At 42.0% G+C, this 27083-nt stretch overlaps 1 protein-coding gene across 1 annotated transcript; it reads left to right on the forward strand.

The window, feature by feature from the left end:
• Nucleotides 1–26723, forward strand: slc12a5b (solute carrier family 12 member 5b). The gene is made up of 26 exons (XM_086118976.1): nt 1–271; nt 9569–9672; nt 9789–9929; nt 10065–10211; nt 12989–13043; nt 13125–13255; nt 14301–14548; nt 14635–14846; nt 14950–15117; nt 16247–16345; nt 16474–16531; nt 16638–16812; nt 16981–17099; nt 17185–17283; nt 18785–18904; nt 19717–19821; nt 19924–20092; nt 20183–20378; nt 20597–20766; nt 20846–20977; nt 22261–22368; nt 22532–22648; nt 23266–23417; nt 25169–25183; nt 25266–25399; nt 25741–26723. The coding sequence occupies exons 1-26, from the start codon at nt 214–216 to the stop codon at nt 25830–25832; spliced, it is 3324 nt and encodes a 1107-aa protein (XP_085975102.1). The 5' UTR covers nt 1–213; the 3' UTR covers nt 25833–26723.
• The last annotated feature ends 360 nt before the right edge of the window (nt 26724–27083 follow it).

The raw sequence follows: 27083 nt of genomic DNA on the forward strand, positions 1-27083 counted from the left end.
GCTTAAACTGACTCGAGGGCAAGTGGTGCACAGGAACAGAGAGAGAGAGCGTATGTGCCATCAAGCTGGCCAACTCGCCCCACGTTGATCCCACTGCCCCTCAACCATTCTGCTGAACAGCAAGTTAAAGGGGATAGATACCTGATCGTCACCATAAGCGCGGGATAAATTGTCGTGCCCGCAGCCGAGTTCACAGTTTGAAGAGGAGAGAGGATGCTTAACAACGTGACAACGGACTGCGAGGAAGGAGAGGGGAGCCCGAACAACCAGGGTGAGTGAGGGAGGTGAGAGTGTGAGGCTGATGAGAGTGCGCACATGTTCTAAGTTTGAAGGAGAAAGGATGCTGTGATCGCCTTTGTGGCTGGAGACCGACAGACAGCGGTGCAGAGTGGCAAACTTTCAGAGGGGGATGTGTTTTCTTTGCAACCGCACATTTTCCTTGCTGGTTATTTTCGGAGTCAGTTCAATCCAGCAGAGGTTAAGATTTTCAATGAATCCATGTCAAAAGAAAAAAAAACATCACGGTGTCATCCATCTCAGCAGTAAAAATGTCTTGCCAGATACCAAAGACATGCCTTTAATAACAAAGCGTTTGTATACGGACAAAAGCAATTTATTAAATCCGAGCACTCAATGTCTCAGCAAACATCATGCTCAGTTTTAAATCACTGAATCAAACAATATGTGGCAGGGTGGTTATCACAGATGTCTCATAGCTTTGAGGTTGTGATTTTAAATCTAGGCTCTGGCCTTCCTGTGTGGTGTTGACATGACCACCCCAAAACCTGTCGATCAGCTTTAACAGACAGCTGTGACGCAGTTGTGTTTTTTGTTGTTGTTTTTCAAAATAGCTGTCGTTTATAAGCATAATGAAATGTCTTGGTAAAGTGGTTTATCCCATATTTAGTCAATTAAAATTCCAGCAAAGTCCCTACATGCTTGTATGCTTTTGTATGTGGCCCACAGGAAAACATTTGGACTCCCCTCATGTCAACTGAAGCTGATAGAGTCAAATCTGAGGAGGTGAGAGAGTAAATTGCTTGAAGCAGTATAAATGTCCACATTGGATTTTGTCAAGTGGCGAGTGACCTGGTCATGAGTGGAAGCCCATCACACCAGGTGCAGTGACATGGAGTGGATTGCGATCGCTACCTAGGAGTCACGCATGATGAATCCCGGAAGGGAGATCACACTTGATTCTTGCATCCATTCTTGAGTAAAAGAAGCAGGCAAGATAACAAATCTCGATAGGTCCCACGAGAGGCCTTGTGTCCACTGGTGAATAATGACTGCAAGGTTAAGTGAGTAATTTGGCATCGCCGAATCAACGGTGGTTCAACAATGTACAGTCCAACGTTCAAGTTCTTGTGATTGTGACTTTCCCTTTAATTGCATTGCTATGCAATACCACATTGACCAAAGGATACACCCACTAGTTATACAAAACAACATTCCAATTTATCAATTTGAATGCTCGTAACAAGATACTTGTGGTACAGTGAATATCTGAAGTCTGAAAACCTTGTTCAAATACCTGTTTTGTGTGGTATGGAAGAAGAAGAAAAAAAAGACACAAAGATGAATCGTTTCAAAATGTTATACACCATAAGGGGTAAATCGGAACAATTGCTGTCTTGATGAAGCCTGAACGTTTTAGTGCTAACACTGACAGCTATTTGGAACTGTTCCATCATTCCCTCCACTCCCACTTCCGACTGAGGAAAAATAGCTCCAATGCGTGCTCCTTGTCACCACGAGATCGAGTTTCCCATCGCAGTCATTGTGAGCAGGAACATTCAGGCTTCTTATTACAAGGTCAAAAAAAAGGTCAGGAAAAGCCCCTAGAACAACTGTAATTCATTTCATATGTGGTTAATCAAACACACTTGAAATGGTGCCACGTGTGCACTAACGCCCATTTAGCATGTGATTGGTTCAATCTGGACATAGCAGGTGTGCACAGAGATCCAACCACATTCTCGCAAATATTTTAACGTCCCTTCTCGTAATTTTAATTCAACTGAGTTGGAAGGTCAAAGTCTATATTAATGGTGGAACAGGTTTTTAAATGATTTATCTTGACCTCATTTTTTTACATCACATAAACCTCCCATTTGGGGATTGTTGTGCAGTCTTCTGATCGGTACAAGTAGTGGTCAATTTTCCTGCCTTAGGTTCTTTTCCTTTCTTTCTTTCTTTTTTTATAAGTGTCATTCAATGGTTGTGTATTGGCCACTGGAGAAGATTCACGACATAATTCATTAATGCATCAAGGTCAAACTAAGTTGAAATTGTTTTGTATTGATAATAGCCATTGTCATGGATGAGTCATTGATCTGGATGCACTTGAACCAAGCGTTCAAGATTGTACGTGCTCATATTTTTCAAACATAAAGAACAACAATGAAAAGGCATGTGAAAAGGAGACCATTTCCCTGATTGCCCACACGTTAAAGGCAAAGTGCAGAGGTACCGGGTTCAATTCCAGCTCCGGCCTCCCTGTGTGGAGTTTGCATGTTCTCCCCGGGCCTGCGTGGGTTTTCTCCGGGTACTCCGGTTTCCTCCCACATTCCAAAAACATGCATGGCAGGCTGATTGAACGCTCTAAATTGTCCCTAGGTGTGAATGTGAGCGTGGATGGTTGTTCGTCTCTGTGTGCCCTGCGATTGGCTGGCAACCGATTCAGGGTGTCCCCCGCCTACTGCCCGAAGACAGCTGGGATAGGCTCCAGCACCCCCCGCGACCCTAGTGAGGATCAAGCGGTTCGGAAAATGGATGGATATAACTTTTCAATGCAGCAAAGTACATCGTAAGCACTTCAATGTAAACAAAGTGGCGGAATTCAATATGGTGGAGGCCAAGGCAGGTGAACCAATAAAAAAATCAAAATGTTAACACAAAAAAAGAAAACCTAGTCGCAAACTGAACATCGCCACTGCAAAACCCTTCAACAAAAGCACAGATCTGAACAAAACCAACCTCAGCGAAACATTTGTTGGAGCATGCTATTTCCCTAATAGTGCTGCAGTTGATTAACATATTTACATTAGTGGATTAGTGATTTTTCAAGAGAGTACTCCAAATCATTTGGAGCAGCTTGTGGAGGGGAGCAAAGATCATTTCAATGACAAATATTTGACAGCGTTTATATAAGAGCATAAAATGGCACAATGTGTGATTAATGTAGGGTCATTGGTGAGGCTTTACGACTGCGTTATGCAAGTGAAGCGCATAGATACTACAAATGAAAAAAAAATTGAAAATCTCAAAAAATACAGACATGTCACGCGTTCAAAGTTTTGATAAATTGAAACTTACTTGCGTGACACATTACAAGTGTACAGTATATGATGAACAAATTTTGATACACACAGAAAAAGCAAATGTTGGGTGTTCCCTCACCTGTGTGTAGTAGCAGTATGTGTCTATGAGCTGGATGACAAAAATGATGACACAGAAGTGCTTGAGTGACCTTGATGGTCTTGAATCGTTCCCCTGGATTCAACTGTGATTGGCCCGAGAAGGGAAAAGCGTTGGTCCCTCTAAAAATTGAGGGAAAACTGTCAGTCTGTGTCCAACAATGCTGAGGGTTTTTTTCTTTGAAGGTGGTTTAAATATAAGCTGCTCCTGCCTGAACCTGAAACATACACAGGCAGATGCGATGATCTAATCCACTTGCCAGATGTCACAAGCCTATCCGCAGGCATGTGAAAAGGAGACCATTTCCCTGATTGCCCATACGTTAAAGGCAAAGGCAACCCAAAAAAATGTCCTTCCAGTAATATGTTCTATGCGCCTCCATGTGTCTAAACACGGCATTCTGACTAATATTGCGTTTGTGAAATATGAATTAAATAGCTTCAGAAAACAGGTGAGCTTTGATTTCTCCCTACCTGAGCCCTGAGCAACATTTTCAGTCGACATAAATTGGCATAACCCCCCCCCCCCCAAGATGGCTAAAAAAGGATGGATTTTACTGCTTAACTCATATCCCACCAACGCAATATTAATCAGAATGCCGTGCTTAGACTAGCAGGGCTACATCTTATTGTTAAGACAATGTTGACTTCCCCTTTTATGCAGCCTGAAATAATTTTTATGAATGAGAAAAAGTCATATGAAATGGTCACTGAATGTGGCTTGGTGATGGACGGCTCAAAGGTTTTTCGAATCTATAATCAAGAAGACATTTAATAAAACATTATGGTTCCCTTGTTTTGTTGTTGTAATTCAAATGTATTTACTGTGTTGCCTTGACATACAAATGAACTAACTTACACGAGATATGAGCCATTGCTTGGCCACTCATATCACTTCACAACAAGCACTTTGACGAATAATGTCTTCAAAAAAAGAGGCTTCAAGCTCTTCGTCACCAATCACAGTTCACGTTTACTGTCAGACAAAACATACAACAGGGAGAATTACATGTTATGTATTTGATACAACAACATAAATTTGCCTGAGGAAAGTCAATTTAGCTTCATGCTAACTAACAATGCTAAAGGCTAACAAATACTGTACAGGTAGCATCTGTGTCCCGGTGTGATAACGTTTAAGAAATGGATTTGAACCCTACGTGTGGACTAACACATGTAGACAGAAAATGTAATAATACTCACAGGCATATTTTCTTTACTCTCGGCGATACATGACTAAGATTACTGCTGCTCACTAAGTCGTCGTGACCATTTCCCTGTAAAAGTTTGTGTATGTCTGTATTATAAAGTGAAATTTCATACGGTGCTATTTTCAAGAAAACACATTACAGCCATTTTTTTTTGTTTGTTTTTCATGAGGCTAAAAGGGGGAAATACGGTGTAAATTGTTTTGAGTGTTTTTTTTTTGTTTGTTTTGTTTTGTTTTTAGTTTCAAGCATGGTCAAGGAATGAGTCAAACTCATATCTCAAGGCACCATCAAATGGCAAATTATGTCAACGTAATTTTTCATAAATATTAAGTTTGGATCACAGTGATAGAGATAGAGGGAGAGAGAGTGAGAGGTTTCTTTGGGCAAAAATGGATCAAGATGACAAATGTATAAGAGCTTTTTTTTCCCTTCCATCCTGGTATTTTGCCCTCAACGTTGTACCTCAGGAATGTGAAGGATAGCCAAGGTGGTGTTTCATCAGGGAGCGGGGCAAGGATAAATCCTGTCAGTGATGGTCAGTAATCCTCACAATGTGTTTTAGTGCCTCTTCAATGAGTCCACTTGAATGCAGAGTGCGTCACATCGTGATTTTAATCTATACAGAGCGAGTATAGGTCAGAATGTCAAAGTTGGATTACAGTGGTCTTGACATATTCTCCTCATTTATACAAATCCAATTCATTTTCGGGATTATGGATTAAAATGTGCATCATGCTGGATCTGTACTTAACACATTTCTTTTACAGTTCTGAGGTTCTGGGTTTGAATCTTTGCTTCAGCCTCCCTGTGACGGGAATTGGAAGTTTTCATTGTCTCCGGTTACTCATGTTTTCTTCCCATATGCCAAAAACATTCATATTAGGTTCAGTCAAGGTTTTCAATTGTGCTCAGGTGCGAATGTGAGTGTGGTTTGTTGGTTTGATTATCCTGTTCAAGTGATTGGCTGGTAACCGTCAGTATTTAGTGGACTACCCGGAAACTCACTGAAATAGAGAAATGCTGAATATTTTGAGATTTCTCACAAGATTAAATGGTTCTACTGCTTTTTTTGCTTGACAGTCCATCTGCTTAGTGATGCTGCCCTAGCCTCTTGTTCACAGACATTATTTTCCCATCTGAGCTGGATCATTAACATAATATAGGACTATAAAACATCAATTTTATTTTATTGAAACAAATAGATTTATGTGCAAATTTCCTGTAGATTTGCTTCAAATTAAGGCTGGATGTGGATATGCGCCATGGCCGTAAAAGAGTAAAAATTCACAGTGTTTACCTTGTCACTGTGAGCCAGAAATCATGTTTACTAGTGTGTTGTCACGTGTGTTTCTGAGCCAGTATGTGTCATTCAAGTGGAAGTATTGTAAACACACTTTGAAAATACATTTGCAGTCACAGCTTCCTCTTGCTCATATTAATTAGTCATTCACAAGTCATTGGGATCACCCAGCTGAGAATGTCTGTCTGCGATCCAGAAGGAGAGCAATGAGCAGTGACAGAGATTTCATTTAATCCTTCGACTGAGCTACAACAACACCTAGTCCTCTTAGACAAGATAGTTGGAAATACAGTTTAGTGTGTATTGGCTTCAAATTAGAATCTGGCATATCAGTGGTTTCTGTTGCAAAACAATATTGTCTCTATTGAAAAACCTCAGCACCTGCTTGTTGAAATGAATGTAGGAAATGAATTGTTTGTGAATAATTTCTCAACACCCTGTGGATGGAGTTTTCACTAACGATGCTCAGAAAACGTGGAAGGATTTGTGTTAGCTGTTGAATGTCACTGATGCTGTAATGGTAGACTCACATGACTTGAGCATGAGTTCAGTTCTTACTCAGTGAAGGGCAAGCTGTCAATATGTGTCCTGGGATTGACTGGCAACCACTTTCGGGTGTAGCCCACCTTTCGCTTGAAGTCGTCTGCGATAACTCCAGCTCTCTGTCACTGGATAAATAGAGTAGAAAATGGATGGATGGATAGTTGCTGGTGATTCTTTGTTAAATTTTTCAGGCAAATGCAATAGTTGCGGTCCAAGCACCTCAAAAAATTGTTGACGCTTGTTATCATGAATGACAAGATCACATTGGGTACAGGCTGAGAAGATGATGGGATAAGGTTTTCTAAAACAGCAAAACAATACCATGTTTGGATTGATCTTAATGTCCAAAACACTGTACATGGCTCCATTATGTTGTTTCTTTATGACTTCATTCATTCATTTATCTGGACTGGGGATGTTGGTCACAATTTGACAACTGATTTTATGACAGACAAAATGCCAGGGGTGAGCAATTTACAAACTTTTGCTGGTCCGTCATTTGTCTTTCGTCAGCGGCTTGGGCACCCATCTGTCATTGTCAGTGCGTCATTATTTCATGCTGAATCAAACTGTAATTGTCAGTCGTTCAGTCCATCGTGTTACTTGAACCGAATTTCCATCATCGCTTCCGTCAGTAAATCTCACTGGTCCACCAGTCCGTCTATTGTCAGTTAGCCAATCTATTGAACTGTTAAGCACACTAGAGGCAGGTTGGTGGCTGCCTGACACTGTTTTAACTCCTAAAACATCAAAAAGTTTTAATTTTGTTTGTCGTCAGCAAAACAGGCATCTCTTACTGAAGGCCTCGGAATGCCCAACCCCGCAAATTTTAATGTACCTGTATTGAAATAGTTTGAATTACTGGTAATGTTTCATTTATGTTTGGATCAATGAAGTGATAGCCGGAGGGCAAATTCGTGCACCAAATGTTTTCCATTCATCCGTTTTTCACGATGCTGTCAGCAGCTAAGGCCAAATTTGTAAATGTAGCTCTTCAGGGCTGAAACTGATCCCAGCTGAGGGTGAAATGCAGACACCATGTCCAAGTAGCCAGTCAGTTAAATCAGTCAGACCAATATTCGCCTACACCAGGGATCACCAGTTTGGTGCCTGGGGCGATTTGATACCTCAGATAATTTGATCAAACGTGTCATTTCAGAAGTGTGTTTCAAACAGAGAGAACTTTGCATTAATCACTGCCAAAAGACATACTGTTCTGCTCAGTTTTAGACAGACGTTGGGTACCCCTGCCCTACACCATCAGTGATTTGGGCCAAATGTTTTGTTTCGTGTAATATAATGTGGTGTGTGTGTGTGTGTGTGTGTGCGTGTGTGTGTGTTTGTGTGTATGTGCGCGTGTGTGCGTGCATGCGTACGTGCGTGTGTTAAATATGGTTTGACAAGAGACCTGAGAATGTCCTTTGGACGAAGTAACAGTCTACACAGAATATTAAAATCTTTCCATAGGTGTATATAATAATCCAGTTTTTCTCTGTATAATTGACCACGACAGAAAGCCACATAAATCGGTGTCAAATCCGCTTAGAGGAGACTCGGATGGTATTAATACAAATCTTCATTTACAGGAGGCGAGGTGAAAATAGAGGAGGTAATAGTGGGACTGATGTAATTGATGTAATTCAAGTTCACTCGCTCACTTATGCAGCTGATTGGTGCATTTTGCTCACATGCAGATGTTTGAATTCAGCCTTCGTCCAGCAGCTGCGGGATAATCCCCTTGAGCCTACGTACTATTAAGCTTTTAAAAGCTGGAATAAACTGTCCATTTTGTAATAACCGTGTCACATGGAGGGTACAAATCTGCCTCATATTTCAAGTTTCAGGATCATTTAATAGTGTTTTGGTGTCGTTGTTAAGTCCAGCTTTTTTCATTTGAGGCAGCTGGCTAAAGTAAAACCTCTCCATTCTCTTGAGCACCTTGAGACAGTAATTCATGCCTTCATCATATCTCGGCTCGATTACTGCAATGTACTTTACTTTGGAGTCAGCCAATCCTCCATTAAGCAGCTGGTCCAGAATGCTGCTGCTCGCCTCTTGACTGGTATTCGTAAGAGGGAGCACATAACTCTGACTCTGGCATCCCTTCACTGGCTCCCTTTTTTAAGATTTTATTATTTGTTTTCAAATCTTGAAATGACCTCGCACCACCTTACCTCTCTGAGCTCATCCGCCCCTACACACCTGCCCGGCGCCTCAGGTCTGCGGACCAGACATTATTAGAAGTACCAAGAACTAAACGGAGGCTCAGAGGGGGTCGAGCCTTTTCCGTAGCTGGTCCCTCTCTCTAGAATGACCTCCCACTGAACATTCGGCAAGCCTCCTCGCTGCCCATCTTTAAAACCCCCCTCATAACTCATTTGTATTCTTTGGCATTTGACTCAGCATGACTCCGACTTGATCTTAGTTTTACTGTTTGGTACTTTCTACCGTCTTTGTTACTGATTTATTGCTTTATTGTTGTATATATGATAGTTGCTCCATGTACAGCACTTTGTATACAGCGATGGCTGTTTGAAAGTGCTCTATAAATACAGTTGAGTTGTGTTAGTTGAGTTGAGAATGTTATAAATAAGATCTGTAACAGGTACTTTTAGGATCAACTTTCAGGGCTTACAGTACGTGTACCACAGTGGGTACTTGAAGAAGGCACTTCAGGAGATACTTGAGATTAAAAAATAAATTAAATCAATCAATAGATCAATCAATAAATGAAGAAGTTGGAAAAGGTTGCGTCAATGCGGAAAAAAAATAGCACAAAATATAACCTAGATTATTCTGTACAATAACATCCAGTCAGATTTCCACACTCATATATGATATAATTATAATTAGGTCAGCCAGTGGCAAATAAAATCAACTTGAGTACTGCGAGGAGTGCCAGACTCTGAGCCAGCCAGACTCCTTCTCTCACAGCCGACGAGTCACTTGAGGTCACTCGACCTTTGCACCAGATGACAGACTTCTAACCCCACAATTTGAGCAAAGTTGTACACTGACAGACAAAATCTTAGCATAACATAATGATTAAAATTCCTACATTTAAACACATTTTTGGAACTTGATTGGTGTGTCAGGTGATGGAAACCCCAAGGAGAGCAGTCCTTTCATCAACAGCTGTGCCTCTAGTGATGTGGAGAAGAGCCAGCAGTATGATGGCAAGAACATGGCCCTGTTTGAGGTCAGAGTGATTTCTTTTTCCTCCTCAATGAGTACTCTGAGAACATAAAATGATAGCAATGCGTGTGTGTGTGTGTGTCTGCGTGTGCGTGTCTGTGTGTGCATATACGCTTGCAGGAGGAGATGGATACCAGTCCGATGGTGTCCTCTTTGCTCAGCAGCCTTGCCAACTACTCCAACCTGCCAACAGGGAGCAAAGAGCATGAGGAGGCTGAGAACAATGAGGAGGGTGCACGTCCATCTAAAAAACCCATCAAGGTAGGGAAGTGAATGGGAACCACATTACATGAAAGACAAATCTCAAATTCCAAAATTGGAAGTCAAGAAAATCTTTTATATTTTATCATGATTAAATATTTACTTTTTACATTGTTCCCATTTTGTGTTTGTCAGGCTCCACAACTGGGAACACTGATGGGTGTTTACTTGCCATGTATTCAGAATATTTTTGGTGTGATCCTCTTCTTGCGTATGACCTGGATGGTCGGGATTGGAGGCGTCCTTGGGTCCTTCATTATTGTCTTCATGTGTTGCTCCACAGTGAGTAGACGTGCATATGGGTTAGGGTGAGGGCTTTGGTTAGGGTTAGGCCAGGGTAACTCACTCATTCCTAACCACTGTGCCAAAATCAGCCAACTTCACTGTATTTGTTGAAAATGTATTATTTATTGAGTTGAAAGAATGCTTTTTGTTTATTTATCAACAATGCCAGTGACTTACGATCAAAGGCAGAACAAGTCACACTTATAATAATAATAATAATAATACATTTTATTTATAAGCGCCTTTCAAGGACACTTTACAATAACAAAAAACACAAAACAATACGGGTTGAGCAGCGGCAGCCAAAACGCGCCAGCGTTCACTGAACCCGGAAGTCAGAAAGAAACCACAAGGGAGGGAGAGGGGGAGGAAAAAACCCACGCTCGAACTACCCTCATTTTGAGGATAATTTGAGTGAGGCAAAAAACTCCTACACAAGCATATGACAGTTACAACAGGTCACAAGACATAAACAATGAAGACGGTGAAACAAGGGAATGTATGAAGGAGGGGGTGATGGTGGGGGACTAGCTTCTGTGCATACTTTCATCAGGGGAAGGTCGAGATAGCAGATGTTGTTTTGGTAGCAGGCTGCCCAAGAATTTAAGACAGCCTTGAGTCTTGTGTATCCACCTATTGCTATTCATCCAACAAAAGAATAGCTTTGTTTATATATATATATATGTATATATATATATATATATATATATATATATATATATATATATGCATATATACACATGTACACACACACACACACTTGTATATACACTTTGTCACATTTTTGTTTGGTGGTTTGCTGCAAGATTTGTAAATGTAAAACATATGTGTTGTCTCAATACAGCTTGGGAAACACTGCTTGATGCAATGTTGGTAATACATGTTAACTTTGAACAGATCTTTTTGAATTTATAGCAGTACCAAGTAGTCTGTGCGAGATGATGTTTTAGATGACTAAACCACAATGCTGTTACAATACAAACGGTAGGGCATGATTAGAATGTGCATCATCCGGAGGCTGAGGGTAACCTTGTAAATTCTGATGTAAAATATTTAGCCACGAAACCCTACAACACCGCCATGGCCTTGTTCTACTTTGTATCTTTGGCATGCTGGTGTTGCAAAAAGCGGTACAAAACGTTCAGCTATAAATGTGAGTAAAATGAACATTTTTTTAAATTCTATCAAAACAAAACAACATGATTCCCAAATTCCAAATGCAAATACTGTCATTAAAGCAATTTTTTGCAGAAAAGGAAAAATGGTCAAGATGCCAAAAAGAAAAGGTTTGGGATTTTTTTTTGGGGGGGGGGGGGTTGTTTTTGGGCTCTACATTTTTTCAAGACTTGTGTATACTAGCTGCACAATGTATTCATGGCTTTTGACAAGTATTGTTCAGTATGATGTATTCCAACAAAAACCCAGCCTAACACTGGAGGCAGCCGTGTAAACTGGCAAGCAATTCAAAGATTCTTGCCCACTTCAGTATGCCCACAAGCAGTCAGAAGGGTGACTGCGTGTTTACTGAACCAGGTCACCACTGTGGCTCATTGGGTATTATGGCAATATAGCTGAGCATTTCCTGAAATTTCACTCAAATCCCGGCAATCCAATGAAACCGTCAGAAAAGAATGTCTCCCACAATGTCTGCAGTGGTTACAAATTGATTTACTGGGAATTACGAGAGCAAATTCAAGTCACATATTTTCTGTTATGAGTTACCAGTCAGCATGTAGTATTCTTATTCTATAAATGAACAGAGTAGGCTAGACGACAGATACTGTGTAGTTGGTGAATTGCAATTTCCCAAGCAGAGAAAATCACGCAGGGAAAAAAATCGATTAATTTTGATGATTAAGAAATATTAAATGGCGTAAAAATAATATATGATATATGTTCGACATTTTTAAAATGTTTAATAAAGTTACATGTGTAAATGCTGTTTCTGGTTCATACCATTTTCTTTCAAAGCAAATATTTGTTTAAGAGCCCTAATTTCAATGAAGTGGAGACAGTGTATGAAATGTAAATAAAAAAATAGAACCTGGATTCAATTGAATACAATATAAAGATATCTATCAATCTAGCTAAGCTAGCTAGCCCGCTATATTTTACATTTTTCACAGAAAACTAGTATAAAAACACATCATTAACCAATCAATCAAACAAACAAACACACAAATGATATATTACATTACAAAGAGCGACAATATCAAACAGGACTGGGAAAATTCAGCATAAAAAAACCCCAGTTTGGTGCATTCCATGGGTAAATAGCCTAATTTGAAAGTGGTGAATATCATGATTGGGTTAAAAAGGACTACCCTCAGTTATTCACAAGCACAGCTGGGGCAATGTTAACCACTTTGTGAACAAAGGCATGAGCAAATAGTCCAACGTACAATCGCAAGGAATTTAGGGGGTTCATCATATAAGGTCAAAATATTCAGACCATCGGTGGAAATGTTATCATGAAAGCAACAAAACCCACAACCATCATTGAAGTGTGGGTACTAGACTGGCCTGCCAGCAGTTCAGGCCTGTCTCCCATTGAATATGTGTGGCGCAGTATGAAGCGCATCTCACTTTTGTTTTAACCTTACTAGCCAAATGTTTTGGTATTGTTTGTAACCAGCCTAAAGGCAACAACCCATAATGGAGAATTCACCAAGTACGGTCGATTAATTCATTTGTTCTTCTTCCATGTACGGTACTCCCTTTTTTGTGATTCGCCGGTTAGACGTACAGTATTTGTTTTATTTTTCTTTTGTCAGACTATGCTCACGGCCATCTCCATGAGTGCCATTGCCACAAACGGAGTGGTCCCGGGTGAGTGGATGTCTGGAAGTGTTGAATAATACTGAGCTGACACTGACTTCTCTCTGAGTGACTGACTGTTTCCCCTCCAAGCTGGGGGTTCCTACTACATGATCTCTCGCTCACTTGGGCCTGAGTTCGGTGGCGCTGTTGGGATTTGTTTCTACTTGGGCACAACTTTTGCTGGTGCCATGTACATCCTTGGTTGTATTGAAATCCTCCTGGTAAGTCAGCAGTTATCCTGTTTATTGTGTGTTATGCAACACCGTTTATTTAAACGGCGGTGTTTGACTCTGTGTTGTGTATATTAGAAATGACCCACGACAGCACTGCTTCAGAGTTGCACTTTGTTTATTTTTAGTGGCGAAGTCAGCACAAAAACAGAAATCCTGTCCGATGTGGTCATGTGCCCCTACTGATAAAATGAAACAGGAATATGTCAGTGTATTTCAAAAATAAACTTTGAACTCGCTAGCAAACTTGTAAATGTAAACAAACAATAGAAATTTCTCTGACCTTAATTATAATTTCCCCTCCACTGGAGGACTGTAGTGAAAGGAGATTGACTTTTTTTTTGCGTAGGGGCTACTGTCACAAATTTGAGTGAATTAGATCTACATATTAATGTTCCAGACACTGGAGGCTGCATTACGAGAACAAATCAGGTCCTATCTATTTATAGTTATAAATAATTTGTGTAGTTAGAACACAATAACATTATACAAGAGATTCACAAGATCTTAACTGACCCTATTACATGTAGACGTGTCACAACTGGAGAGCTCGTTTGGAATTAACAGTGGTTGCATTCCATTCAGGTGTCCTATTTATATCCAGTAGTTGGATACACAGTGCAAATTCGTATTTGCCATGCATGTTCAGTCATGGTTGAGCATCTTCATTGTTAAAGTTTCAATGGAATTATACTTGAGATACCTGCAAAGGTTTCACAAAAATTTGTTGGGAGATGGAATATCACCAGGACAAGTAACATGTTGGCATGTTGTAATGTTGATGAAATTGCAATATGGGCCAAATATGATAATATATTGTCATCATGGAAAAACTACAAAAGCAGACAAAATATTCTGAAGCAGACAGTAAACTGGCAACTACTTACTATAGCTGGGGTTGTATTCCCATATCTTTATTGAACTGTATCATAATGTCAAAGGAGAAGATGAACCGATGTATTCTGTGCTACCTTTCTCCTCCATTAACCTCCACACCTTGCCCATTCTTGCCTTTAACCATCTTCCCATCTGTCAGATTTATATTGTTCCTCAGGCAGCCATCTTCAAGATCGAGGGCTTGGAAGGGCTGGAAGCAGAGGCCGCCCTCCTAAATAATATGCGGGTATACGGCACCATAGTTCTCAGCTTCATGGCTCTGGTGGTGTTTGTGGGGGTGAAATATGTCAACAAGCTGGCGCTGGTCTTCCTCGCTTGTGTCATCCTGTCCATCCTGGCTGTCTATGCCGGAGTCATCAAGACCGCCATTGACCCGCCCGTCTTCCCGTCAGTTGAATCGATCTGATGATGGATTTTTTTTGGGGTGGCACGAGTGTGTGACATTTATTCATTCTCCTTGACTTTGCCTGCAGTGTGTGCCTCCTGGGAAATAGAACCCTTGTCTCCAAGGGCTATGACGTCTGTGCAAAAGTCATTGAAATCGACAACGAGACAGTCACCACCCAACTGTGGCGCTCTTTCTGTGATTCTGACTACATCAACGCCACTTGCGATGACTACTTCCGTGACAACAACATCACAGAGATACAAGGCATTCCAGGAGTCACTAGTGGAATCCTGGCAGGTAATAGGAGCCTCAAATGTCCTTACATGACCCAATTGAGAAAAAATGAAACCAAAAAAAAAATTAAAATGTAGATGACCAGCTCGGTGGATTCCTCTTCCAGAAAACTTGTTTGGCAATTATTTGGAAAAAGGAGTGATTGTAGAGAAGAGAGGACTGGCATCCCAAGTCGACCCGGACAGTTCTGCTTCCAGCACTAACCGCTTTGTGCTCGCCGACATCACTAGCTTCTTCACTTTGCTGGTGGGAATATACTTCCCATCTGTCACAGGTAAGAGGCATGCTGGAGGTAAACACGACTGTCTTTGACATTGGGCAACATAGCTCTCAAAAACAGGAGTCATGGATACGGAAAATACACTACAGTACATGTATCCATTTTCTATATAAATACAGTAAAAAGACTGAGCGTACTGATTAACTGGAGCGTACTGATTAACACTGACACACAAAGCATACGTAAAAGAAAATTGTAGGCATTTGTGGGTACATAATGTATACCATAGGCTCTATTTTCGTAGACAGCATATGTGCTCCGGCGTAAAATCTGGCGTATCTCGGGTTTTGTGCAGGTGTAAGCCAAGCTTAGTGTGTTTGGAACTTTGGCAGACCGTAGCGTGCCGTGCTAGGTGTTCCGTTGGACCTCGGGCGTTTTTTTTTTTTTTTAACACGTATTCGATGCACGTGACAAGTTGGTTGCTCAAATTAGGTGATATTTTGCACCTGGGTTGTGGTGCATGTAGTATAATGCTGTTTTGGTGAATTTGATTGAGGTGCTGGCAGACAGATTCTGTGTTCATGTCCACAATACTAATTTTTTACTGCACATGTCTGCAAAAATAACAAAAAGAAAGAAAACTCCATCCATGCCCGCAGTTAGACAGTGCTCTGCTCTCGCGAGACTTGTGCTGGACATGAAAATAGGGCCCTATGTGTTTGGTCCATGAATGGCCCAGTTATTGTTGGTAACTAAATAGTGCCATTCATCATGCCATTCATATTTTGGCATCATGAGACACCTTACAATTGGTCAACAGATTCTCCCCATTGCGACGTTTCAAACAGGAAGTGATCGTTTGTCACAAAGTGTCACACAATGTCATGAGCAGGTTGCAACAGAGGTACAGTGAGACTGGAAGAGTCACAGAAAGACACATAGAAAGAGATGTTTTGTTTTTCATTTCAGCCCCTTGTTGGAGAAGACAAAGTTGTGCATAAACTATTAAAACATTAAAAGGTTGGACATAATATATTCAAGAGAAGCTCGGAATTAACTTGTAACAGACATAGTACATTTGAGGATGATCCTGAAATTTTACCTGAAAGCTGAACAGCCCTATTTTTGTGAGTAATTTGCAGTCCACATCCAGGCAGGCTGTTTAACCCGTCTCCTTTCACAGGTATCATGGCGGGTTCCAACCGCTCTGGAGACCTACGTGATGCTCAGAAATCCATCCCCATTGGCACCATTGCAGCCATCACAACCACATCTGCTGTGTGTATCCTTCACAGAGCAGCCGTAGTCTATAAAACACAATCTGAATGTATTCCAACAAGCCAAGCATTTGTTTGTCATTGTTTTCTCGACATTTCCAATGATATATTCCTTAGAAGACTTTTTACTCAGATATGTCCTGTGTGGTGCTCTTTGGTGCTTGTATAGAGGGTGTTGTCCTCAGGGACAAGTAAGTCCCACTTTCGAGACAAATAACTAAACCTAGTAGTCCTCTAAAGTGTAAGTAAACTCTTATTTATTTCATTAAAGGTTTCTTATTCGTCTTCACCTTGCAGGTTTGGTGAAGGGGTGAACGGTAACCTGGTGATCGGGACTCTGGCATGGCCATCTCCGTGGGTCATTGTTTTTGGGTCATTTTTCTCCACCTGTGGAGCTGGACTCCAGAGTCTTACCGGAGCGCCACGCCTCCTGCAGGCTATCTCGAGAGACGGTATCATTCCATTTCTTCGAGTGAGTTCACAAAGACCAGCTTTCAGGCCACTAAGAGAAATGAGTCCTCTCGATAAATATCAGCTTAGTGTGACACTTCTATCCTACTCTGTACTTACTCTAGCAATGTTTCTTCTGCAAGATGGTAATAAGATGTGGTTTACCAAAGCCCATTTGTTATCCCTGCAGGTCTTTGGACATGGCAAAGCCAATGGGGAGCCCACCTGGGCCCTCCTGCTCACAGCGAGCATTTGTGAGATTGGCATCATCATTGCTTCTTTAGATGCCGTTGCACCCATCCTCTCCATGTAATTTAATTTTGTTGTCAAACCCAACATAGTGTACCTACAGAGCATTCATGTTGAACAGGTCCTTTCTCTTTTTCTTCTTCAGGTTCTTCTTGATGTGCTACATGTTTGTTAACCTTGCCTGTGCGCTCCAAACCTTACTGAGGACTCCAAACTGGAGGCCACGTTTTAAGTTCTACCACTGGTGAGCTGTTTTACATTAATACATAGCACTTCTGATTGTAATTTAAATGCTGAGAAGTAACTAGTTTAGCACTAGCAAGATGACAAGACTATTGAAGAGTTGCTCTCAGAATCTGTACTGATGCCAAGTTGGTCTGTGCGGATTGTGAATGATGTCCCGTCGAGAAGGTGGTGAAAGTGTCGAACAGCGAGGTGAACGGCAAGTAACTCTTGGTCAAAAGTACTGAATTTCTTCCCCAGTAGGTGTAAATTGCAGTTGAAGAACCCAAGACCACCGACGGCATCGTTGCTGGTGCCCGTCAAAAGCATGAGAGGGGCGTGGAAACGACAATGTGATGGCCTTGGCTAACGCCTGCTTTGTGGCATCGAAAGCGCGTTGCTCAGCATTGTCCCACTGCAATATCCTTGGTTTGCCAATCAGGATCCCGTATAGCGGTGACATTGTGATCGCTATGCCGGAAAGGAAATGGTGGTAGTAATTCGCCATGCCAATGAATTCCTATAGGCACTTCATGGTGGCCGGTGTTGGGAACTCACTAATATCAGCAACTTTTCTTGGGAGGGGGTGTACACCGGATGCCGAGAATTCGTGTCCCAGGAAATCAATCTTTGACATGCCGAGGATGCACTTGTCTGGGCGCACAACCAGGCCGTTGTCCTCCAGCAGCTGCAGAATGCCGTGCACGTGGCCTTGGTATTCCTCTTCACTTCTGGAGTAGACCAGGATGTCGTCAAAGTAGACACCGCAGAAGGGAAGGTCGTCGAATATCTATTCTATCATCCGTTGGTAGGTGGCGCCACTGTTCCTCAAGCCACAGATAGCGAATGATGGAGGTCTTGGCTATTTCGTCTGGATGTACAGGAACACGGAAGTACCCTTTGAACAGGTCCACCAAATTCTGGCATTGTTCAACTGAGATGTGAACTCAGCCATGTTGGACAGCAGGTAATGGTGAGGCACTGTTTGGAGGTTCAGACACAAATAGTCTCCGGGATCCATGAGGATTCCTCACCATGTGTAAAGGAGATGCCCAGGCGCTGGACAACTTCTGGCACAGGCCCATCTGCTCCATCTCTGAGAAGGCCTGTTTGGCACCTTCGAGCTTCTCGGCAGACAGGTGTCGGAAGCTGGAGGGAACCAGCAGACCAGAAGTATGACTATGCTGGTAGATGCCGTGCTTGGCCGGGCTTTTGACGAAGTTCTGCCTTGAACACGCGAATGCCCATGTCAACCAGAAACTCGCATCCAGACGGGGCGTCAGTCAATCCGCCATGCTGCAGAACAGCATCCAAGTGCATTAACAAATATTATAGAAAGTATATTTGCTGGATCAGTTGCAGGAACTTAATCATAGAAGTAATTTATGAAGAGGGTCAGAGATTATTGGAAGCCTAAAAAGATTAGCTGCGAAACCGCAAGCAAAATACCAACAATGATAACATCGTCAGGCTGGCGGAAAACACCGATTTGATGAAAAATGCAATTTATTGTCCCCCCACAGGGCTCTATCATTCCTGGGTATGAGCTTGTGTCTGTCACTTATGTTCATCTGCTCCTGGTATTATGCCATCGTTGCCATGGGAATTGCCAGCTGCATCTACAAATACATTGAATTCTGTGGGTAAGTATAGGATAGAGACTTAAAAAAAAATGGGTAAATATCAAGTTGTACTGAGACACATACACTACATACAGTATATTTATATATGCATTCACATTCAATAAACCTGCTCTATGATTGTGTACTGCACACTCCCCAAAAGCCATTTTACATTTCATTTGACCAAGGTGGGAAATGGGAAAAAGATCAGCACAATTTATTCCAGGTGTATGCAGCACAACAGTTCCTTCATCATTCCTCTTCTTCTCAGAATTTCCCTATTTGGGATCAATGTTATAGAGGAGCCTTCTCCAAATACAGGCATCCCTTTCATCCATTTAAGATCTGATTAAATACAGTCTTTCCATCTGGTTCTTGGTTGTGCTCATATATATGTCGGTCCTTCAGTTCTCCTCATTAGATGTCCAAACCAACTCAGTCTCGCTACTTGTACTTTCTATGAAAGTTTTTTTTTTCCTTCACCAACCCCGTGTCGCATCTGTTCATTATTCTGCCTTTTATAGTAACTTTGGACATCCGTCTAACTTCTTTTTTTCTTACTTTCTTGCGTGGTGCTGCTTTTAATCTGTACATCATGGCTGATTTTGCCACTTCTTCATGGACTTTAGCTTTTAATTTTATGGGGACTCTTCTGTGACATATCAACCTTTCTCCAATTGTTCCAACTACAACTGATTCACAATGGTTAATAAGGAAGCTCATACGTTACCCCATTTGTCTCGATAACGTACAAGCAGCAATGAATTACAGTCTGGGTTGGACATGTTCTTTATGAGACCGACTTAAAAACCGCACAAACAACTGTGTGACAGAGCTGAGAAAGAGTGGGGTGATGGGATACGTGGCATTTCCCTGAGCGCTGCTCGATTTGCTCTCATGAGGTTGGAGGAGGGACCACCACATACCAAGAACTGGAGGTCAGTCACAGTCAAGCTAAGTTGTGATCATTTAACGAAAATTATGCTCAATTTCTGGTCAAGCTGGCTGTGCTTTAGCTGTGTACTCATTTCGCTGCTCAGGCCTCAGATCCTGGTTCTTGTCAGTATGGATGCCGAGCAAAATGTCGAGCAGCCTCGTCTGATCTCGTTAACAAATCAGCTGAAAGCAGGGAAGGGTCTCACTATCGTTGGCACCTCTGTTCAAGGAAAATTCCTTGACAACTATACCGAGGCTCAAAGGGCAGACCAGGTCTCTGTTACACAGCACACATGCCACTAAGTGACCACACCGTTTGTGATGATGTCTAACAACTGCCGTTGATTCTTTGCCACATTCAAGTCTTTGCGGAAACTGATGGAGACAGAGAAGGTGAAGGGCTTCCCCCAAGTGGTCATATCCTCCAATTTAAGAGATGGGACATCACACTTGATCCAGGTTGGAGGGCTTGGAGGTTTGAAGCACAACACAGTGATGGTCAGTTGGCCACATAGCTGGAAACAGCCTGAGTCCCACCAACAATTCCGTGATTTTATTGGTAAGTTACTCCTGACGAAATCACTATCTTTAATGTTTCTAATTTGGTATGACCATTGTCTACTCTACTGCACATTCTACTCCAGAAAGTATTTTACTTTTTCTCATTAAAAAAAAAAAATAGACAGCCCCACTTTTGAGTGTAGAACTAGAGAACCGACAGAGCAATTTATCCAGTCACTTTTTGATTGCAAATATTTCCCTACTGTTCCCGTGAAGAGGTGGTCAGAGAGACCACAGTGGCCAGTTTGGCCTTGTTGGTTCCCAAAAACATCTCTAGCTACCCGTCCAATGGAGAGCGCTTCACTGAAGGACACATAGATGTGTGGTGGATAGTCCATGATGGAGGCCTGCTGATGCTTCTTCCCTTCCTGCTGCGTCAGCATAAGGTGACAAATGCTATACTGCAAAGTATGCTTTGGGTTAGGTACGTCATCATCTTGATCTGGTGCTCTTCTTTTCCTGTAGGTGTGGAGGAAATGCAAGATGCGCATTTTCACTGTGGCTCAGATGGATGACAACAGTATTCAGATGAAAAAGGATGTCATAACTTTCCTCTACCACCTGCGCATTGATGCTCAGGTGGAAGTTGTGGAGATGGTGAGATTGACACGTGCACTCACTGGCCACATTTATTTCCAATATGATAAGATAAGAATAGGTAAATATTCTTCGTCATTTCGTAAGTCTGTCAATAAACTTCCATACTGTACAGGGCACGTGTCAAACATACGGCCCGCGGGACAGAACTGGCCCTCAAGGAGGTTCGATCAGGCCCGCAGAATCATTGAAAAGGGAAAAAATGTATAAAAGACACGGAATGAGTATGTTTAATAAGGTGCAATTCGTAAAGTATCCGCTTGGGGGCAGACTGCTTTGATCAGAGTATAAAACACCATTGTTTTGATCAGAGAAGAAGACCACAGCAGTCTCAGTCTGTCACTGACACAGACCCAACACAGCAGACGCTATCAAGGACATGTGAATACTTTATTCTTTACACATTTAATAGTACTCTCCTTAGTTTATTAGGTGTAGGCAGGGATTAAATTTAGATTTTATATAATGGTTTAAAAATTCCTTTCTTTGTAAATCTCGTTTAATCTTAAAATGCATGACTATATTTTTCAATACCAATTACATGTTCAAGTTTTGTGCCTTTGTACAATCAGTGGGATCAGTTGCAATGCATATATGTGAATGATAAAAGTAATGCTTCATGAAATGTTTTGTAAAAGAAATGTTCATTAAATGTCAACATTTACCTAATGTTCTTGTGCTTCTTTAGACCAAAACAAAGGAAAGACATATTATTTTGGTTATTTATAGCAGAATATGGTATAATTTTAATGGTTCGGCCCACTTGACATCTGCCGAGGCCGTATGTGGCCCACAATGTGAAATGAGTTTGGCACCCCTGGTATAGGGTATACGCTACAACTTGTTTGCTTGGGGAGTCAATATCACATTAAACCAAAATCACAATACTGTAGTCGCATGTCAGCTCACGTGTCATATATAGTAAGCTCAAATGACTGATGAAAAGAAAGTAAAACTGCCTGTTGAAAGGGTACTTGTTCAAAATGGCTTGTTTTTTTCCGTGGGAAATGTTTTCAGTTACATATAACAAGGGGGAGGTTTGTTTATTTTAAGTTGATTTTGATTTGTAAAGAAAAAAAAAAAGCTCTGTGGAAGAAGCATAGTAAGTGAATGCTTTTGTCCATCAAATCAAGCTGCCTTTGTTGTTCATATTATTTGCTGTCTGCCTTCATCTGCCGCATAACATAAATATTCACATAAAAAAAGACAAGTGACCATCAGACACGGGAGGCGAATGGCACGTCAAAAACTTTTCTTTCGTCTTTGTGATACCTATCGCCCAGCACGACAGTGACATCTCAGCCTACACCTATGAAAAGACACTTGTAATGGAACAGCGCTCACAGATCCTCAAGCAGATGCATCTGACCAAGAATGAGATGGAGCGAGAGGTAAGCATGCATTTCACCTACTAAATCAAAGAAGAAAGCGTTATTTTGTGACTAACCAGCAGTTTTGAAAAGTATGCTCTCTGATCATGAATTGAATTGGTTGAGCAGCAAGGCAAATTACCAACTGGAAAATCATCCATTGCGTTCTTTTATTCCTCTACAGATTCAGAGCATAACAGATTCGTCTCGTGGGTCCATCCGGCGTAAAAAATCCTTTGCCTCACGCTCACAACACAGCACTGAGGAAGGAGCCAGAGTGGGCGAACATCCAGAAGAGGAGGTACAGGCCATCTTAACTGATTTTTCACTTGATCTTGGATGGCATCCCAAGATCACACGACTCCACCAATTATCCAGCCTTTCTATTTCGAAGCTGACACTGAGCAAGAGGCAAAGTAAACTTCGGATGGGTCGACAGTCAATCACAGGGCTCAAAACAGACACACATGGGTGATTAAGTCTTCAAATACATGTCTTTGGCCTGCGATTGGCTGTATGGTATGTGGAGTGTTCTCCACATTCCTACATAGGTTTTCTCCAGCGACTACAGCTTCTTCCCACATCCAAAAACATGCAGTTAATGGTTCATTGAAGACCTTAAGTGAGAATGCCGAGTGTGAATGCTTTTTTCTCCATATACTCTGTGATTGGTCCGTGACCAGTTCCGGGTGGACCCTGCTGCTTGGTGAAAGTCAGTTTGGCTCCAGACGGCTGTGAGCAGCCCTGATGGCCAGGTCCGATTATTTGGGAAAATTTGCATATTTTTCCGAAATTTCCGATGGCCACCTCGCCCCTGGCCGACCCTGACTTGACGCCTTTGCAGATGGGTGTCTGTCTGTTTTCTTTCTTTCACTCTGTTATTCTGCCCCGTCTGTGGCTGTTTGCAACTCAAAACAGGTCCAGCTCATCCACAATAAGAACGCCTCAACACCTGCCAGCCCTACCAGCCCCACTGCCCCTGCTGGGGTTGGAAGAACCTGGACAGACAATAAGGAAGTTGACAAGGGGAAGAATCTGGAGGCGGGCAAAGACCCCTTCAGCATGAGACCGTGAGTTGGCTACAAGCTTATTATTTAAAGTAAACTATCAACAAGCCACATTTGTTGGATTTATACACGAGTCCTGTAACATGGCAACTTTTTATCTTGGAAAAAATTGTGACTTGACTCTCACAACATTACCATTATTCTTTAGTTTTAGTTGAACCCGAGGACAAAACCAAGGTCGGACATAAGCATATGTAGGTTTGAATGAAACACCTGAATGGAAATAAACATCCATCCATCCATCCATTTTCCGAACCGCTTGATCCTCACTAGGGTCGCGGGGGGTGCTGGAGCCTATCCCAGCCATCTCCGGGCAGTAGGCGGGGGACACCCTGAATCAGTTGCCAGCCAATCGCAGGGCACACAGAGACAAACAACCATCCACGCCCACACTCACACACAGGGACAATTTAGAGCGTCCAATCAGCCTGACATGCATGTTTTTTGGAATGTGGGAGGAAACCGGAGCACCCGGAGAAAACCCACGCAGGCCCGGGGAGAACATGCAAACTCCACACAGGGAGGCCGGAGCTGGAATCGAACCCGGTACCTCTGCACTGTGAAGCCGACGTGCTAACCACTGGACTACCGGGCCGCCGGAAATAAACATTACTTGGTTATTCAACCTTTATTTATCCAGTTCAGCAAGGAATCTCATTTGCAGTGCCAATCTAGCAGCAGACCACAGAATGAAACGCAGCAAAATAAATACAACAAACAAAAATATATATCTAAATACATATCATCATAAATAACCAAACAAAATCTCCACTCAAAATACATCATGCCCCCCATCACGTTGGCACTTCTCATATGGGAGGTGCAACGTTTAATTGCCTCTTGTTGTACATTGTTTAAAACTGCTACAGATACAGATGAGAGAGGAGCAAGATTGAAATCTCCTTTGACCAGTCTGAGAGCGCCAGGATCACTGATGTTACGATCGCAGCCTGCATAACATCACTGACAATTGTGACAAGCAAAGTTTCAGAGTAAACATCCATCCATTTTCCGATCCACTTATCCTCACAAGGGTCGCGGGGGGTGCTAAAGCCTATCCCAGCCATCATCGAGCAGTAGGCGGAGGACACCCTGAACCGGTTGCCAGCCAATCGCAGGGCACACAAAGACGAACAAACATCCGCGCTCACACTCACACCTAGGGACAATTTTGAGTGTTCAGTCAGCCTGCCATGCATATTTTGGGAATGTGGGAGGAAACCGGAGTACCCGGAGAAAACCCACGCAGGCCCGGGGAGAACATGCAAACTCCACACAGGAGCTGGAATTGAACCTTTGCACTGTGAGGTCGACGCGCTAACCACTGGACCACCGGGCCGCCCAGGGTAAAGTAGCAAGTGTAATTTTCAAACAACCGAACGCTCGTCCATTGGCGAGTTACAAACATACAGAAAGATTGGTTCAACTCTCCAGCCCCATTTAGTCATCTCTCTCCTTTCACTTTACACTTTTACCGCTGACTTTCCTCCGAAGCGCACGCGGCTACACATAGATGACACTCCTTGTGGCCGCAGCTCTCCTCAGCCGTACCATCGCACCACCAACTCTCCTCCAATGAACAGTCCACACGATGTACAATGCAGTCGATTTGGCATCGTTACATTACACACGCAGAAAAAAAGCAGTGGAAACATTTATATGAGGTGGGCAGTGTGAAAGGGATTACTGCTTCTTGTATAATTTCTTATTTGTATGTCAAACATTATTTTCTCCCTTGTGACACGCTGCTACAGGGAATGGGAAAACTTGTGAGTATGACGGTGTCTCACTGAGACCAAGTGTTTGATCCAAATAACTACATCCAGAGTTGTCCTATGTCTCCTGCACAAGGAACCAGACTGACGTGAGACGCATGCACACAGCTTTGCGACTCAATGAGGTCATCATAAAAAAATCCAAGGAGGCTAAGCTCGTCCTGCTCAACATGCCTGGACCCCCCAAAAATCGTACAGGTGAAGAAAACTGTATCCTTGCAGTGTGTAGCGTTCCGCTCCACAATAGCGAAACTGGTGAATAGTGTAGATTAGAAAAGTACACGTAAGGAAGATCAAATTACAAAGGCAAAGCATCTCAAAACACTGCATGGTTTATGGTTGACCGTTAAATACATTCGATTATTTTGTAGCCCCGCCATCCCCCCAAATAATAGAGCAATTATCAGAATAAGCGGTACAAAATTAGTATTTCATAACATTTACAACAAAGCCTTTATCGTGAAATGGGAACAACGTGGAGCAGTTCCATCATTTGTATCGTTCATTAATGCGTTAGTTTTTGTTCCTCCTTCACTGAGGCCGCCTTCCAGACATGGAGTTCCTGGAGGTCCTCACAGAGGGTCTAAATCGGGTTCTCCTCGTCCGCGGAGGGGGACGTGAGGTCATTACCATCTACTCCTGAATATATTTTAGCCAGAGGTTCTGCCCGTGACACCTAGCGAGTCTCACAAAACCTCCCCCATGGATAAACCGTGCAGGCGGCTCGATCCTTATTCAACAGCATTTCAATAAGGCTTTTAGTCCCACTCCTTCATGAAGAATGTTCCCGTCTTTTCTTATTCTCACGTGTTGTTTGAATGTTTTCAATATTTATTCAGCTTAAAATGTATCTTTTTCTTTTTGTTGTCGTTGAATTGTTTGTATGGAGGCACACAGGTTAAGTGACATTGGACTCAACATCAACTTGATATGTATTTGTAACAGGATGTTGACAAGCAGTCAGACTACATTGTAAATTTGGAGAGCTAAAACATGATACACTGGTTAAATATCAACAGTCAACGATTATAATGATCATGTGATATTACCTGAAGGAAGCTCATGTTTGATGAACAGCTCAAAAAAACTTTGAGCCTATGCGCACATCTTTTTTTTTTACTACCACTTTTAGCAGTAGTGATTGTTGAAGTTACTGAACCGCACTGCAGAGTTTGTTGCCTCAATTGCTTGAAAAATATGCAAGTGAATGTTTGTGAATGATGGGAGTTTAAGTTCTGTTCCATTAATTAAGCGTAGTGATCAATTTTCCCTTTCAACAGACAGAAACGAAGGTGCATGTAAAAATGTTATACCCCATTGATGTGTGTACGTGTGTATGTGTGTGTGTGTGTGTGTGTGTGTGCGTGTGTGTGTGTGTGTGTGTGTGTGTGTGTGTGTGTGTGTGTGTGTGTGTGTGTGTGTGTGTGTGTGTGTGCGTGCGTGTGTGCGAGAGAGAACCTGAAGAGTGTACCAAATAATTTATGTAAATAAATGTAATTTTAGACTTAGGAAAATAAATTTTGCGGCAAGTGTATTTGTTTTGTGTGTTCCTTTATTTAATTACAAGTCACTGAAAGAAGTGGAGTCACTAATTTAGTGGGGAAAATTGCAACCATGACAAAAGTCTGACAAGTTTCCACCTGTGTTTAGAAGTTGTAACACACCAGAATGGTTTTACAATCTTATTTAATTATACTAAATCAAGCATAGGCCAACTATTTTTGGTGACTTCACAAGCCAAGTGTTTGTTGTTTGTGGGGATTTGAGAGCATAAATAAGACCTGGAAAAAGTGACAGTGACTGATCCAATGAAAACACGCTGATAGTGTCGGGCCAAGTGAAAGTTCAATTCCTGAACAGCCTAATGGCCACATTGTCCGTTTTCTCCCAAAAG

Source organism: Hippocampus guttulatus, chromosome 1 (genome assembly GCF_054856545.1).
Source record: "Hippocampus guttulatus isolate MCC_2025c chromosome 1, RoL_Hgut_1.0, whole genome shotgun sequence".
Lineage (NCBI taxonomy): Eukaryota > Metazoa > Chordata > Actinopteri > Syngnathiformes > Syngnathidae > Hippocampus > Hippocampus guttulatus.